At 29.4% G+C, this 18,336-nt stretch overlaps 1 protein-coding gene and 1 long non-coding RNA gene across 2 annotated transcripts; one reads left to right on the top strand and one right to left on the bottom strand.

The window, feature by feature from the left end:
* Nucleotides 1-473: 473 nt before the first annotated feature.
* LOC120075254 (catalase isozyme 3) lies at nt 474-4,895 on the bottom strand. The gene is made up of 6 exons (XM_039028471.2): nt 4,813-4,895; nt 1,866-3,014; nt 1,687-1,776; nt 1,498-1,568; nt 1,074-1,167; nt 474-975 (listed from the first exon to the last, which is right to left on the bottom strand). Exons 1-6 carry the CDS (start codon nt 4,825-4,827, stop codon nt 916-918), a joined length of 1,479 nt encoding a protein of 492 aa, XP_038884399.1. The 5' UTR covers nt 4,828-4,895; the 3' UTR covers nt 474-915.
* A 7,401-nt stretch (nt 4,896-12,296) lies between these two features.
* LOC150036618 (uncharacterized) lies at nt 12,297-15,500 on the top strand. Its single transcript, XR_016529057.1, has 2 exons — nt 12,297-12,860; nt 14,797-15,500. It is a non-coding gene; the product is annotated as an uncharacterized LOC150036618 (long non-coding RNA).
* The last annotated feature ends 2,836 nt before the right edge of the window (nt 15,501-18,336 follow it).

Genomic DNA, 18,336 nt, shown 5'->3' with positions numbered 1-18,336 from the left:
ACCGTAGGTATGGGTATTGAAAGAGGCGCTATCATTTGCTAGAGAAAATGTTGAACAACTATTGAGAAATTTAGGGAAAAAAATATTTAGACAACAGCCAAAGAAATATTCAGATATGCTTTGTATATGTTGGATTCTGCGGCTATAATGTATTATTTAAACAAAGGGTTTAAAAATCCTTGTAATCCAAAAAGGACAAAAGAAGAATAAGTCCTTCGTACACATGACATAAATTGATTCATAGAGACATAACAAAATAACAAATTCAAATTTATAGCTTTTGCTGATAGAAAATTCTAAACGATGATGAGTTGTCCTTTTCAGGTAAATAATTTGATGTGCCATTTTCCTTCACAATGCGTTGGCATGCACAGTTGTGTTAATCAAAACCAAACTATACATATATTTACAAAATTTAAAATTTAAAAATCACAATTCAATAGTAAAGAGCGATGGAAGCCAAAGACACAAGGTCATAGAAACTAAAATGTTATTACAGTAACATAAGGAATATAATACATTGGAATTGGTTTTGACATGGAAGTGGAGGCCAAAGAAGCAGCATTGCATGTGCTTTCTCTCATCATCTTCCCATCAACACCAAGGTCTCAGATAGAGAGAGAAAAAAGAAAAAGAAAGAAAAAGAAAACCCCACTTTTATTCATAGGAATGAAGCAACCAAAAGGGGATATTCAAAAGGGATAAAACACGCCCAATTTGGTAGCCCCAAGCAGAGATAACAACAAAGTTGGACGACTCGTACCAAATTAAAACAAGAACTTTCGTTTTACAGATAGATTTGATGCTGAAATCCTCCTCCAAGATTAAATTCATACATATTAACATTACACATTCTGAAGCTTCATGGAAATGAAGAAGGAAAGACCAAGCATTGGCCAATATGTTGGGTCTTTCTTAGATGCTTGGCCTGACATTTAGACGAGACGCTATCTTTTGGCCCAATGATCTGTCAGCCTGTGTACACACCATAATAATGTTAATTAATCAACATAACATAGCTTTAACTAACTTAATTACCTTAACTTATTGGGTGGTTGATTTTATTTATTTACCTGAGTCCAATACGAGATCCATATGTTGCGAACCTCGTGTGTGACGCGGGGGTCCGATAATGCCTCCACAAACCGCCTCACGAACCGTTCTTGCCTGGATTACCGCATTATCATCATTACATAAAAACCATAATTAATCCACACTTTAATCATAATTTACCATATTAAAAATTGGTGGTTGTCCAATAAATTTTTTTTGTTTCTTTTTTTTTTAAAAATATTTTATTATTATTTGTATGAGTGATGAGAGTGAGATGCACAAAACTAGGTGTATTACTAGTAAAATATTATTAATGATAAGTAATAGACTGTGATAGATATCTATTTATTAACTGATATCTATCATTATTAATGATATTTTATTATATTTAAAAATATTTGGTATAAGTTGTATGGTCGCGAAAGTAGAGTTGGTATATGGTACCTATCCGGTGCCCATGATCGGTATCTGTCTCCAGCTTGCTTGAAGTTATGATTCTCTTTGGGAATTACACACTGGAAAAAACGACAAAAGTTGATTGTTTACAGCACTAATTATTGTCTCTTTCTTACTCACTCCATTATTAACGCACAGTCACAAATCAAAAGAAAAAGGCAAATAAAAAACACTAACCCTTTCTCTTTTTCCGCTCAACACATTGGGTGGCATTGGGAACTTCTCAGCGTGGCGACAAGGATCATATCTCGAAGGGAAATAATTCACCTGATGAACCATCAAACATTAAGTAACAATAACCCAAAGGAAAGAAGAAGGAAAAAAGAAACCCAAATTGAGATGAAAAAAGAATGAACCTCCTCATCTCTATGCATGAAGTTCATGAATCCCTCATGGTGGTTATTATGATGAGGACATTTAGGAGCATTCACTGGCAACTGGAGATAGTTAGGTCCAAGGCGATGCCTCTGGGTATCCGCATAAGCAAAGCTTCTAGCTTGCAACATCTTATCATCGGAGTAATGAATCCCGGGCACCAAGGACATGGAAAACGCCAACATCTCATTCTCCGCAAAGAAATTATCAATATTCTTATTCAACACCAATCTGCCCACGGGCTGCAACGGTATCACATCCTCAGGCCATTGAATGGTGGTATCCAAGGGCTCAAAATCATAATTGTTCTGATCCTCATAATCGATGGTCTGAATGTAAAGCTTCCATTCAGGGAAATTCCCAGCTGCAATCGACTCGTATAAGTCCTGAGTTGCGTGACTGTGATTGGTGCCACCGATCCTAACCGCCTCGTCCTCCAGCATGCTCTTCACACCGCAAGTGGGTTTCCAATGGAATTTAACAAGACGGGCTTTGCCAGCCTTGTTGATCAGGGAGTAGGCTTGGACGCCGAAGCCTTCCATGTGGCGGTAATTGATTGGGATGCCCACGTCATCGTAAAACCAAGCGAAGGAAAGGAGGCTTTCCGGATGGTAAGAGCAGAAATCGAGGAATCTCCAGGGCTCTTGGATGTGGGATTTTGGGTTGGGTTTGAAGGCGCGGATGACGTCGGGGAACTGCATAGCGTCACGGACGAAGAAGACGGGGAAATTGTTGCCCACTAAATCGAAGTTGCCTTCACGTGTGTAGAATTTGACGGCGAATCCACGGGGGTCACGCAGGGTTTCGGGGCTCCCACGTTCGTGGATGACGGTGGAGAAACGGACGATGACCGGGGTTTGGACACCGGGGGCACGGAGGAAGTCGGCACAGGTTAAGTCCGAGATGTCGTGGGTCACTTCAAAGAAACCTTTGGCGCTGGCTCCTCGAGCGTGGACTACTCGCTCTGGGATTCTTTCGCGGGTGAAGGTCGCGATTTTCTCGATGAGTTGGTAGTCTTCCAACAGGATTGGGCCGCGTTCTCCGACGGACATCACGGCGGTGTTGTTCCATACTGGTGCGCCGGAGTTTGTTGTGCAGAATGGGGTGTTGTACGCACTTGAAGGCCGATACTATCCAAAAATTTAAAAATATATATACACACATCAGTTTTTTGAACTCTAAATTTTAACTTTTATCAAATAATACCTCAAATTTACATAAATATATTGCAATCTTAACATTAAGCGGTCATAAATCACACTCTTAGTTAAAATACAACAATATTCTCAATATTGTACTCCAAATAAATACAACAATAAACTTTTAACCCTCCTTTTCGATTCAACAAACTATAAGAAATGGTTAATGATTTCAAATCTGATAAATTTGTTTAGAATTAGAAATGATGTATTTAAAATTTTGTATTTCAATGATAATCCGAAGGAAAAAAAATTAAAATTATTAATATAGGCTTTTAATGTTAATTGAATTTACTAATATTGACTTTTAAATATATTGTGTTAATTGAAAATTAGAATTTTTTAACTTTTAAATCCTATAAAATCCGACAAAATCTAAGTATTTTAGTCATAATTATTTATTTTTTTTTCAAAGTAAAACAAGATATAAAATTCAAATACCTCAAAATCATGAGATTTCAAATAAACAATAAACTTTAAAAAGGGTTCAATTTTAACTCTCTAACAAGTTCTAGCTCCAAATATCATAAGAGAAAAATAATTGAGTACATGTCAGATTGCACTTATCTTTGTATAACTTACCTAACCATCGATCTAATTACAAGTTGTCATATGACAATTTTTTTTAGAAAAACTTAGATACATATTGGATTATATTAATCCATTATGCAGCCCTTGTTTTATCCAATAACAAATTGATATGTGACAATTCGTTTTAATTTCTAAAAATGGATTAAAAATTAATTTTTTTGTGTGAATAATTGGAAAGTAAACTATTAGGTGTAGTCTAAACGACATCTAACTATTGCTATATTTTTAAGATTCAATTTTTTAATATTATTTTTTTCTTTTTAATTGGAGTGATGCACTAAGATGCAATTAGACTACTCTAAATATTAACAAAAAAAACCCTTATTTATTTCAATAAAGTATAAAATATATGTATGATATGAATTTGATAAATATATTAGAATATATCAGATATATCGTTGTTAGACCTCTATTAACAATAAATTTTGAAAAATGAATCTAAATTTTATTATATATACAAACTTTTTAAAAGTTATGTCATGTCTATTAATATTTGAAGTGTAATCAATATATTTGTAATTTTTTCCCATATAATAAAACAAAAAAAAGTAAATAAATGGAGTCAACATAATTATACACACAAACAAGTAAAATCTCACTTATTTGATACGAACGAACTATGATTTTCACATAGATTTATTATTATTATGCTTTAAAAAAATTAAAATAAGGATGAAAACTTTTGTTAAGGTGGTCCAATCAAGTTAATGATCTGAAGAACCTTAAACAAATCGAACTTAATTTTGTATTGATTCAATCCATTTCATAGATTTTCCAGTAATTTAAAAAGAGATCAAATTGCAGAAAAGAATCCAAATATAAACTAAACCAAATTCCTTTTCTTTTTTTTTTTTTCTCTCAAAATATATATATATACTTTTCTTTAGTAAATTAGATCCAGATCCGGCTGAAGTCATATTCGAAACCCGAAAAATTGACCGGACTTGACCACGTTTTTTAAAACAAATTAAAAGGAGACGACAACCGTCCGATCGGGTCGGATCTGACCCGATCAAACACCGTGGCTATCACTAACCGCAAATCCGGCAGCCGCGATCCCCGGCGAAAAGAATAGAGAAACTAAATAAATGGGCAAAACGAGAACGCATTGAAGAAGAAATAGAAGAAAAGGCAATACCTTGTAAGGATCCATGGGGGCTGAGGAAGAAAGAGAGGAAACAAAAGAGTTTTTCTAATTGGGAAGAAAATGGAAGCAGTGCTGAAGGAAGTGAGGGAGAATGTGGGGTTTTTATGCTTGAATTTCAACAGTTTGGTCTTCTATTTTTTACCGACAGTTGATTTAGTGTCGTTTTGAGGTTAAAGAAAAGTCGACAAGTCGTAGGGTCAAGCGTAGTTATCTATTGTCTGAAGAGTAGGGCCCATTTTGTGATCGCAATCCAGTGGAAGCCAATAAGGAGGTTGAGGTCCTGAGGAGCGTGGCAAAATGGGATGATATTTTTGGAGGGTATTATTGTCCATGTCGTTTTCCTCTTTTATCGTTCCAACGATAGAAGTAACTCTCTCTCTCTCTTTAGTTTCCACTATAACAGGGCTAATTTGTCATTTCACAATCATACGTGGCCCAATATTCAAATTACTCCTATGCATCATAATTCATATCTCAACGTAGTTTCTACTCTATTATTTCTTCCTTTCCCCTCCCATTCTTCATATTTGGATTAGAAATTTGATTCTCTCATCTTTAAGATAAGAAATATGTATTAATTATTCTATTGGTTGATTTTTTGTTTTTTAAAAAGTTATTTTATTAGGTTACTATGAATTGTTATTTTCTTTCCTATGTTGATAATGGACCAGAAATTATGTGTCCGATGAATATATGACTAATGTTTCTTAGCTATATGTCTTGGCATCAAGAATTTTGATAAGATATAGACCAACTTGGGGCATTTGGTTGTTGATTTGAAAATAAAGAGAAGAGTTGTGTCTTATAATTTTTTTTACAGTATTTTTATACATATAGTTCATTGGAGATTTAGAAATTAAATTACAATTAAAACCATAGTTGAAAATGTGGTTCATAATATATTTGTAAACTATAAAAATATTTATATTTATCAGTTAACTATTAAGTTGAATTTCAAGTATTTTATATAATTATTATTTTACAATATCATATAGTTTATGATATATGATATGTTAAAAACAATTTTAATTTAACAAAATCAACGTGATGAAATGTTTTTATTGAAAATTTTTATCTTTTTGAAAAGTCGTTTTGCAATTTAAATTTCAAATTTCAAATCTAATTATATTGAAAGGTTGCTATTAAAGAATAATAAAATAAAAAGATAAAAAAGCTTTCAAAACTTCATCTGCGGTTGAATCCATTTTAGACCATTAAATATATCATAAAGAAAATATAAACTTATTTTTGAAATTTATTCAATAATTATTAAGGTAGTCTCATTTCTGGCTATCATATTCAATCAATAGAATACGACAATCCAAAGACAATGGTTTTATTTTTCCATAGAAAAGTCAAGTTTTATTTATGTACGGATAATTCGAGCAAAAGCTGTATATATTGAAATATCTAACAAAAAAATTAAATAATTTATTAACTTTGAGTTAACCAAATTTAATAATTTCATGAATTTACTCAGTAAAATCAATCATCATAAGATTAAGAAATATTGATATTTATCTAAAGATTAAGAATACCATTTGATATACTAGCATACCCTCAAACATACAAATGTTGAAGCTGAATAAACCTAAAATATTTATTTGAAATCATGATAACTATTTAGGTCATGTTTGATAACCATTTTGTTATCTTGTTTTTTTTTTAAAAAAATTAAGTCTAGATACTATTTCCACCTTTAAATTTCTTCTTTTGTTATCTACTTTTTATCAATTGTTTAAAAAAAGTAGCTTTCAATTTATTTTTTTTTTTTTAAATTTAGTTAAAAATTCAACCATTGTAATTAATAAAAATGCAAATCATGATAAGAAATATGCATGAAATATACTTATTTTTAAAAATTAAAAATAAAAAAATTCAATAGTTACCAAATCAACCTTTAACTTTTTTAAATGCAATCTACAAACTTTGAGTTCTGTTATCAACTATTTAAGGATGTTTTTAAAGTTGAAAACATTCAAAACTAGATAAACAAAAAATTGATTTGGTATGGAAATTATTGTAAAAAAAGGTTATTAAAAAAAATAAAAACATTGTTTTTTTCTTAAAAAAATCAAATAATTATCTTACCTATAAAAATAATTTATTTTTCATTTATCGAAGATATATATTTGACTTTTTTCTCTATAATTTTAAGAATAAGTTTAGATGGTCTATGAACTAAGGTCACATTTAATCCAAGTGAAATATAATAAATTTAATATTAATTTGAAAAGTGGACAACATTTAATTATGTATGTTGTTATTTACTTGTATTCAGCAATTACAATGATAATGGAGCCACTTCCAAGTCTATAATCGAAGAACGCAATTTAATTAAGGTGTGGGAGGTGATCAATCCGGTTGCCTTTGAAAATTATGTAGGATCCACTGACTGATATTACCATTACAGTTATTATTATTGTTACGGTATGAGAAGTATGATTCTGTCACTTTATTTAATGGTATCAGTATTTACACTTAATAAATGTGATCAAAATTAATCCAATTACTTTTATGATTATGGCCTACTACAATTGACCTATAGATAAAATTCCATTACAATTACATTCAATTTTATTAAAGACGGATAAATATAGCCTATTTTTTTTAAAATGTTAAAAGGATATTTTTAATTAAAAATTATAAAAAAAATTATTTTTTTCTCTTATCTCCCTCGAGGTAAGGTAATTATATAATTTAATTTCATAAAGTTGTTAAGGTGTCTCTTGGGTAGTGGACCCACCCACATTTGCCCATCCTGGTTATGTTCCCATCTACATTGATAGCCAAAATAAAAGACTACCTTGGTCCAACTAGTAATCCTATAATTGCAGTATATATATATATATATATAGCTAAATCAGGTTTGGCTCAGTATTATTGATATGGGTCGAGAGATCCGAGGTTCAATTCTTAATTTTTATAGTTGTTATACTAACCAAATTAATATTTATATATTTTTAAGATTAAATCACAAATTTAGTCTTTCAATTTCATAATTTATATTTATTTACTACCTTAAGACTTTTAAAAGTTTTCGAACACTTAAATTTTCAATTTAGCATGTCTCTTACATATTCAAAACTATTATAAATTTATTGGTCTCTTAGATATACATTTAGATTTTATATTGAATAAAATTCCGTCATTTTAATTTTATGTCTACTAGATATGTGGATATTTTAGATTTAAAGAATAATAAATGGACTAAGATCTATTTGATATAAAATTAAAAATTTAAATATCTATTGAATAAAAAATAAAGTTTAATAAACACATATGAAATACTTTTCAAATGTCAAATACTAAATAACACATACAATTTAAAATATTTTTTAAAAACATTTGTGATCTAATTTACTCCTGTATTCTAATCCTTATCTTTCTTTCATTTTAATTTTGCAGAAAGAAATTGAAAATTGGGTCAAGAGAAATAGTTAGTTTTAGAGAGGGCAATTTTTGAAAAAAATGGCTAAATGTATTAGATTTTGTAAATAATGACTAAACTCTATTTTTAGTAAAATTTTTATTTTACTTGAGGATGAAGATTATCTCTAGTTGAAAAAATGGTTAAAAATAGTAGGTTTAAGTTTTTACTTTACAAAACTAACATCTTTTTCAAAAATTTATAAAAATAGTTTTTTCAGGTCATTTTAGACGAGATTGACAACGAGATTTTAGTTAAAAAAAAACAACTTTTTCCAACTTATTGATTGTTTGGGGTTTTCTCGATATATCTCGTCAAATTATACATTGAGATTATGTGCATCCCGATGCTGATCTCGGACAAAATAGCACCGAGATTCTATATTTGAGATTTCTCGGTGAAATACCGGACATACTTAACATCGAAATTCATATATTTGAGCTTTTTTGGTAGAATCTCAGATATGATTAACACCGAGATTCTATATATATCCCAAATCTTATCCAATTTTTTGAAAAATTTGTTCTTTCACAAAATTAAAAAATATCGAATCAATTTGAAAAATCTAATTTGATAATTGGAAAACTCTATTTAGAATTTTAGGAAAATAGACTGAGAAAAACTATTTTTAAAATCTAGGATGAAAATCTAAACGTGCTATTTTTCACTATTTTTCCGATTGTGATTTCCATATTTTATCAATCCATGCAAATGGCTACAAAAGGAATGGAAAACTTAAAAATTTACGAAAACTAAAAAAAATACACATTGAAGAAAGATATATAGATTTACAATTTTATCCATATACATAAATAACAATAAAAGTGGAAGAGAAATTCAAAGTCTTGTAAGAGAAAAAGATCTTTAACTAACAAAAATATCTTGTAATTCTACGCAATTGATAGCTATCTTAAACCAATTAATGAGTTTAAATGTTCATATTTATATAAAAAAAAAAAAAAAAATTGAGCATAGCGCTAAGAGTGATTCAAGGTCAAAATGTAGCTTTTTTTTTTTTCTTTTCTTTTCTTTTCTTGAGTAAATTAGAGAAAAATATGAAAATGTTCTTAGGTCAAGCATCGTGTTGCAACACTCTAGCTCAATATTTCAAAATGTTGTAAAATAGAAGGTAAGCATTGTGATGCTCTCATAAAATAAAAATGTTGCAATAGCATTGAGTAATATTGTGGATCATTAAGAAAACGTTGCATGAATCGCGATGCTGTTTTAGAGTGTCGTGATGCTCTCGCACTATCTATTAATTTTTTTCTTTCATTTTCTGATCAAATAGAAGAGATTTTCAGGACCTATAGTTTCAGTTTTGGTCGATTTTTGCGAAAACCTATGAGTTTTACTTAATTTTGGTTTGTAATTGATGATTTAGGCAACGGAGATCAAGGTTCAATGTCCAAAGGCTTGAAATATTGGTATAAAGGTTTGTTGGGTTATACTAATGAGTTCTGTGAGATTTTCATTGAATGATTATTAATTTCTTAGGTCTTGTTTGATAACCATTTTATTTTTAATTTTTGGTTTTTTAAAATCATGGTTATTATCAAACAATTTCTTACCCACGATTTTCACATTTCATATGTAAACATTTGATTTCTTAGCCAATTACTAAAAAAAAAAAAAAAAAAAATAGTTTTTCAATTTTCAAAATTTAATTTTGATTTTGAAAACACTCCTAAAGTATAGACAAAAAAACTATAGAAATCACACGACGAAAGTAATGTTATAGCTTTAATTTTGAAAAACTAAAAAATAAAAATTGAAATAGTTACTAAACAAGGATTTAGCTTTTCATTTTAAATGTTTAATTCTATTCATTATAGAGATTTTAACTTTTAATTGAGGAACAAGTTAGTTTAAGATGCCTTTTCTTTTATCAATTTGAGTAGAAAACTACCTGTAAGAATGGTTGAGAGTTTATAATTTAAGTACAGTTTGTATCAAATTTTTTAGATCTAAGATTATAGTATAAATATTCTTTTTATCACACTCTCAAATATAAACAATAAATACAAGATTCTTAATCATCTCATCTCTAATTTTTCATATTTCTCTCATTTGTTCACCAAAAAAGAGATGTTCTTTGTTATCAAATTTTGAACTCAACTTTAAAATGAACTACACAACATTTTAATTGAAATGTGATATCCTATAGAAGACATGTCCAAGAGTTTGAGTCTTCTTAAAGAGAGTGAGATATTTACTATAATTTCCTCTATTATTTGTAATGCTCTCAAAACTATATGATCTCTTATTCAAATGGTATTAAATTTTAGTCCAACTTGATCGAAGTATATCTGTGAAAGTAGTTTTTGAAAGCTGGTTTATATTTCACTGCTAATTTTTCTATACTTAATCTTTTTAGATTTATATTTTAATTTCATGAATTGAAATATTCCTAAGATATTTTATAATGTTACTGTTGGTAGGTTATTATCAACAATTTCAAAAATCATTTCTAACGTAAAGTAATCATCATATCATTTAAATCCATAAATTTGAATTTGGTAACACATCCCTTTCAGCAGTGGATGCATCACAATTGTCCACATGCTGGACCGCCCCTATCTATCTACACATTGACAATAAGATGATTGTAACTAATCACAAAATTAATTATCATTTTTTAATGTTAAATACCTACGTTTTGTATTTTGTGTCAAAACTAACTTTGAAAGTTCAAAAGATTAAAAAATATCCTTAAATTTTCGAAAAAATTCACTATTATTCTTACCATTAGTTTTGGATAGAAACTATTAGTGTTTTCTGTCAAAAATAACCTCTAAACTTTAAAATTTTATAAAATATCCTTAAAATTTAAGAAAAAAAATTTAAAAATACACTTACAACTGGTATATGAGCGGAAACTATTAATATTCTCCTATTTCTCTATTTTTTCTCTTTTTTATCCACTCTTCTTCAATGCTTTCTTACTCCAATTATCATAGGGTGACCTAATGATAAATAGGGGACATGACCTTGATAAAGAGCCAAGAAGTCATGGGTTATATCCATGGTGGCCACCTACTTCAAATTTAATATCCTACGGATTTCTTTGATATTCAAATGATGCAGAGTCAAGCGGATTGTCTTGTGAGATTAGTTGAGGTATACATAATAAGCTAGCTGAGACACTCATGAAAAAAAAAAACTCTCTTACTCCCTTTCTGTTAACTATTTCACATTTGTATCTAAGAATAACAATGAGTAAATAAAATCCTCAACTTCAGTTGTTATGAGTGGATTATGGAATCAAGGATAAAACGGTCAAAGGAGAGCAAGAAAAGGCTGAAAGAATAGACCTGAGGACAAATTGTACGTAGTCAGCCTCAGCCCTAACTGAGGACGGGCCTCTTATGTTAGCCTAATAGCCAAAGACCCAGCATAGCTAGACCTTAATCCTAGCGTGCCTAGCAAGGATGTTGAGTTGGTCGGCCTCGACCAAGAATGAGGCCGAGGCTTGGAGTTTGATGAATAGAGCATGCTAAGTGAACAACTTGACCCATTTGGCTTGAGAGATTACCTAGCTCACTTAGAAATAGGAAACTCATACTCTAATCCTAGTTGGACTAATATAAACCCTGGATCAAATCCCCTATAAATATATCATTATAACTTCATTTGAGGTAACTTAAACTTTAGACTTCTTCTCTATTCTACAATTCTCTTATTGATTTTATCGGAACTCTTTTTCTTTGTTTTACAGGTCTCTCTTCCTAAAAATTATAAATTTACCGTTGATATCACGTGGAGGTTAGATGTGTTCTCTCTTGGCCAGAATTTGTCATCAACATCAGTTAAGGTACATAAGTTATAACAAAAAAGAAAAAGAATAATGGAAGCACCAAGCACTACAAGAAGTTTGGCCTTTGCTGTCAGTTGAAAAAACTAAATATAGATATATAATGTCAGTTTCTTTAAAAAAAAAAAAAAAAGCGAATCTTTAATGTTGGTTTTAAACTGACATTAAAGATGAGGGTACAATGTCGGTTCAAAACCGACATTAAAGATCGCCCTAAATTTTTCAGTAACCCTGGACTTTCTAATCTTCCGTTCCTCTCCTTCCCTCTCACTTTTCCGCTCTCTGCTCATGTAAAATGAAGAAACCCTAACCCCAAGACCCTCTCTTCTTCTCCTTCCTTTTGTAACGCCGTAAAATTATTTGATTATAGTGGATATTCATTCTTGTGGGTGATGTAGCCTCTGTCGAAGGACATGCAGATTGTTTGATGCTGAAACCACACATACTGCTCCCGGTTTGTGGAGAAAGCAAGGGTTCCACAGCAATAGATCTTATCCCAACCTTTTGATTACTTGCTTTGTTACTCATGGTGGATGGAACTCGACGACAGAGGCTCTAAGCTCTAGTGTCCATGATTAGGATTGTTGCATGGGGGAACGAGTCATTAATGCTAAACGTTTGGTCAAGGAGTTTAGAGATGGGCTCGAGTCGACCCTGTAGGCATAACAGAGGAGTTTGGTGTTGAGAGATGAGTTCGAGATCTTCCAATGTTCATCCAATTGCCCATCAAAATGCTCTAAAATTGGTCCCAAGCCTTGTTGAATACACTCATACCTACTTTCATCAGTTCTTAAGGTACGTTTTTACAAAATTTTAAACTTTTGATTCGCCAATCTCAATTGAATTCAAATTTCTATCTCAAAACTAACTAAGTTAGAGTTTTAGATTATTTATCCAGCTAAGAAACTCATGGAAGTAAGCTAAAGTTTCTTAGTATCATGCAATTTTTGGGTGAAGATTACAAATGAATGAAAGTTTCCTTTTAAGTTGTTTTAGTTTTTCCTTTTCATATGATGATTACAATCAACTCTCTACGTCTTCTTAGAGCTTTATGTATATATTGGTCAATATAACTTGTTGATAGGTTGTTAAACAATTTGTGACTTTCTTTGTTGTAAATTAGTTAATTTTGGTGTTTGTTTAAAGTATGAGTTGTATATATAATAACAATTAAGATTATATTTTGTACCTGTATTGATAAAGAAGATATTATTGATTTGTACGTACGTAAGAAAAAAAGTGTATATGTATATTTATTTTTCAATAACAAAATCATGACATACATTTAATATCGGATAGTTATTGATAAAAAGTAGGTGAAAACCAACATTAAAGATAATATTCAATGTCGGTTAAAAACTAACATTGAAGATAATTGGCATTGAAATCTTCGTTATCTATAATGTCAATTTTAGACCGGTATTAAAGACAACTGACATTAAAGACCTTTTATAATTTGATATTTGATGTCGATTTCAATCGATATTATATCTATATAATGTTAGTTTAAACCGACATTAAAGCCAGTTTTATAGTAATGAAAGAGTCTTAGGAATTAAATGTTTTGACAAGGTTGTACATTAGTAGTTGAGTGTGTGTTAACAACCAAATATATCTTTTGTATTTAGTCTTTTATTGTTTTGGTATGTTTTTTTAAAGGGAGATCTTGATTTTGAAATTTTGTGAGACTATGTGAGATTTTATGTTTTAGCTTGAAGTTTTGGTTTTTTATTTTAGTTACTAAGAAAATTGGTGTACGAATTGGACAAAAAGGAGGAAAAGGGGAGTATTTATATGAAAAATGAAGACATCTTTATAATTTTTTTAAAAATAGGTTCTTTTCAAACATAAGAAAATTTCAAATAAATTGATCACTGTACTAACTGTAGGAACATTTTTAAACTTTTTTTTCACAAAAAAATTTCAAAAAAATTCAAATGAAGATATCCCTATAATGTTAGTTTTAAACCGACATTAAAGTCCAGTTTTATAGTAGTGAAAGAATCTTAGGAATTGAATGTTTTGACAAGGTTGTACATTAGTAGTTAAGTGTGTGTTACCAATCAAATATATCTTTTATATTTAGTCTTTTATCGTTTTGGTATGTTTTTTTAAAGGGAGATCTTGATTTTGAAATTTTGTGAGATTTTGTGAGATTTTATGTTTTAGCTTGAAGTTTTGGCTTTTTATTTTAGTTATTGAGGCAATTGGTGTACGAATTGGACAAAAAGAAGGAAAATGAGAGTATTTATATGAAAAATGAAGATATCTTTATAATTTGTTTTAAAATAGGTTCTTTTTGAACATAAGAAAATTTCAAATAAATTGATCACTGTACTAACTGTAGGAACATTTTAAAACTTTTTTTCACAAAAAAATTAGAGTTGTTTTTGCAATGAGATATTATCGATTTTTGTTCATATATTAACAGTAAGGGTACTTTTGATTTTTTTTTTTTATTTTTTTTTATTATTATTTTTTTTTTAGTTTGGGGTACTTTTGAAAGTTATTTATTTACTTTTTGTTCTTGCAAAGGAATTAATTCATTTATTACCAAAGTTTTAACACTTATGCCCATACAATCATAATGAATTATCAAAAGCTTATTGAAAACAATTTCTTAATTATGTAAAATTTATGGTACTAAACATCCATTATATGGAACATAACACCAATATAAAATATAATATATGCAATGAACAACTCTAAGAGTCAAAGTTTAACTCACCAGAAGTGGTTTCTAGCGGACGACGACCAGCTTCCTTGAAGATCGAAGGGCGAACGGATGATGGACGATGGATGACGAACAACAGACAATGGACAAACGGTGACAGACGAGTGGTTTGATTTGGGCCACGGACGATGCAAACGAACGAACGGCTAGCTGGTTCGATGCGGACACGGACAATTTAGGCGACGGTTTGGGTGACGTGGAAGATTTGGGTGACGAATGATGCACGGACGAACGACCGGACAATTGAAGGACGGTCGATTTGAGGGTTCCTCTTTTCTGCTGTGTGCTAGGGTTAGAAGAAAGGAAAAAGATAAAAGCAAATCAGAAAGTGAGGGTTCAATTTGGGGATTTAAATCGAAGCTCCCGACGAGCTATCATAATCATTGAGAGTTCTTACATAACTCCTGACGAAATGTTTAACTCGTCGAGAGTTCAGCCTGTCCAGATTGACCTTCATTCCCAACGTCTGACGGGCATGGTGAGGCATCAAGAGTTTTGTCAAACTCCCGACGAGGCACATACTACGTCGGGAGGTATTAAGCACTCCCAATGGCACCCTTACATCATTTAGAGATAGTCTCTCTCATCATGACCTATTTTTCCCTTATTGTTTTAGGCGTCGGGAGAGTCCTTTTTTCTTGTAGTGATCTCTTCTATCACTAATCGATTCTAAACAAATATTTTTTCTTTTTCTTTCTCTATTTTCTCACTTTCTTCCTCCAATTTTCTTTCTCCATCTATTTTATTGATAACTCAACAAAATATTCAAAGTAAGTTGATGCAATCTTTTTTTCACAAGCAACCATAAGAATTTGAAATAACTAAACTACAACTAAACAATCTATGTTTGAAGCTTAAAAGTACATAATAAAAGCCTATAAGTAACCTATATAAGTAATAGATTTGTGTATTTTATGTGAAATCTATCATTGGTTATCATTGCTAGATTTCAAATAATATAAGCCTATAAGTCGTAAACTTTAATCACTGATAAAGTCTATCGGTAATATCACATCCTTGACCAAGTCTATCCATGATTGAGTATCAGCGATAGAGTCTATTGTTGATACGAGTCCATTAATAATAGAACTTTATTGGTGATAGAAATATAATAGAAGTATATCACACTGATAGGTTTTACTATTGGTGGTAGAAGTCTATTACTGACATAAATCTAAGAAGTCTATTACTGACATAAATCTATCGATGATATAATTCTAATTACTACTGATAGGCAAAATTTATCAATGATAGACTCTATCATTGATAGATTGCTTGAGCTAGATCTAAATATTTTTTCATACCTTCAAATTTTTTTGTATTATGTTATATCTACTAATACATTAGGTTTGACTGTTATATTTGCAATTGTCCATATTTTAAATTAATCAATAGACATTAAGGTTAAAGATTGAATTGATTATTAGTGAACAATCAATGTTAAAAGCATGAAAATCTTGAAATGTAGGAACCAAATTGAAACAAAACTCAAAATTAAAAGGTGAAATTATAACATTTTGAAAACTAGCTAAGAATTGAAATCAAACCGTAAATTTGAGGACTAAAAATATAACATATTAAAATTCAGAGTCAAATGAAAAATATACCTAAAATGTAGAACAAAGAAGAAAGGTATTTTGGCCTTGATTAAACGAAAACCAGAATTTTAGATACGCAGAAAATGGCAACCTAATATAAACATAAACGGAAACCAACCAAATTTTAGTTTAGGTTAGAATCCCACGAGTTGCATAATTTTCCAAAATGAGTAATGTCCAACCGCTTTTTCTCTTTTTCCATTATGTCACCTAAACTGAAACACTCAATCTAGGGAGGTTTGGAAATAATAGAGAAAATTGAAATAAATATTGAAAAGCAAACACATAAATAGTTAGTTCGATGCAAGATTATCTCATTCTTTTTATAGAGATTCAAGTCTATATGGTGAATATTTTTTTATAGCAATCATTTGTACATCAAGTCTTCTCAAGCCTATTCTTTTCCAGATATATAACAACAATTTAGTCCAAATATTGTATAACTCAAACCACTATGTACTAAGACTAAGGAATCGTCTCGTTGGAAGATTTCTTGCATGGAAATTGACATAGCTACATAAAACTCATATTTATTTCACAGCTTTCAACACTTTGCCCGAGTATAAGCTATTTCTAGATATCCTCATTTCCCACAAACAAGAATTTTCTATTCCTTTCCCATACTATAGATTTTCCCTTTTCTCCTCTACATCTGTTTTTCATTTTATATGTTATTTCATTTTAAATATAGATCATTAATTAATTAATATTCATTTGATAAAAATAATATAAATATTTATTTTTAATAAATCAATAATAATCTATTAAAATATTCACTTAACTTATTTTTTTAATAAAAAATTATTAAATGAATGTAATTATTTTTTTATATAAATAAATAAATAATTAGTTAATAATATCTTAAATATCTATAATTAGTAAAGTAGGATTAATTATATTTAATTAGTACAAAATTTATTTTCCAATAATAATAATTGATTATCTGATTTTTTTATAATCAAGTTGTTATTTATTGAGGTTGATTTTAATTTTATCTTTTATTATAAACATATAATCATTATTGATTATTTATAATAAGTTAATTATTTATTGTGATTAATTTCTATTACTTCGTTCATTATTAATATATGATATTTATAAAACCTTTTTAGTATTCTTTATTAACATATCATATTTTTATCTTATTTTTTATTTTTATATAATATATTATTTATTAATATATATTCTTTTATATTATTTAATTAAAATTAAAATTCATAATGTTGAACTTAATTAATTATAAAAATGATTAAATATTAGATTATAACTAATATGGCGTGTATTAAATATATTAATTAGTTAATTTTAATTATAAATTACTCAATTTTCAAATATTTAAAAATATACTTATTATTGATTCTTAATTATCAACTTTTATCAATATATTGAATAATGTTTAGTTTTTAGTTAATTAATCTATTACAATCATAAAAGATTGTCGTGCTTAATTTCATAAATAAAGTACAAACATAATTTTTATTCATAAATATATCATAGCATTTCTCCTTCACAATCAAACACAATCATCTTTGATTCTCAGACATTCTTTATTCTCAGACATCTATAAAATCTTAAATCAAACGGTCCCTAAAAGCTCAAATCTCTAAGGAACACACTCATCTTTTGGCTAATTGCTCTTAAAGGAACAAAATGGAGAAAGATCGACCTCTAAATAAATGTTTTGGGCCTAGCCTAACATCAAAATTCCAATCCCCAATGCCAAAATGTCGATTATATTAATGATTAATTGATATTAATTTATTAGTTAATTAAGCTATATTTTTATTATTAATCTCCTAAGTATAAAAATCCCACATGTATGGAGGACATTAAAAAAAAAAACTTTATCAAATGGGTTCTAAAGTTCCTTGGATAATAATATTTAGGGTTTTAAAAAGTGAAATCATTTGAAGCAAACAAGATTATTGAATGTATATTT

Source organism: Benincasa hispida, chromosome 4 (assembly GCF_027475165.1).
Source record: "Benincasa hispida cultivar pf3 chromosome 4, pf3_genome.v1.1, whole genome shotgun sequence".
Taxonomy (NCBI): domain Eukaryota; kingdom Viridiplantae; phylum Streptophyta; class Magnoliopsida; order Cucurbitales; family Cucurbitaceae; genus Benincasa; species Benincasa hispida.
The sequence above is the reverse complement of the archived record's forward strand: the minus strand, read 5'-3'. Positions and strand labels throughout refer to the sequence as shown.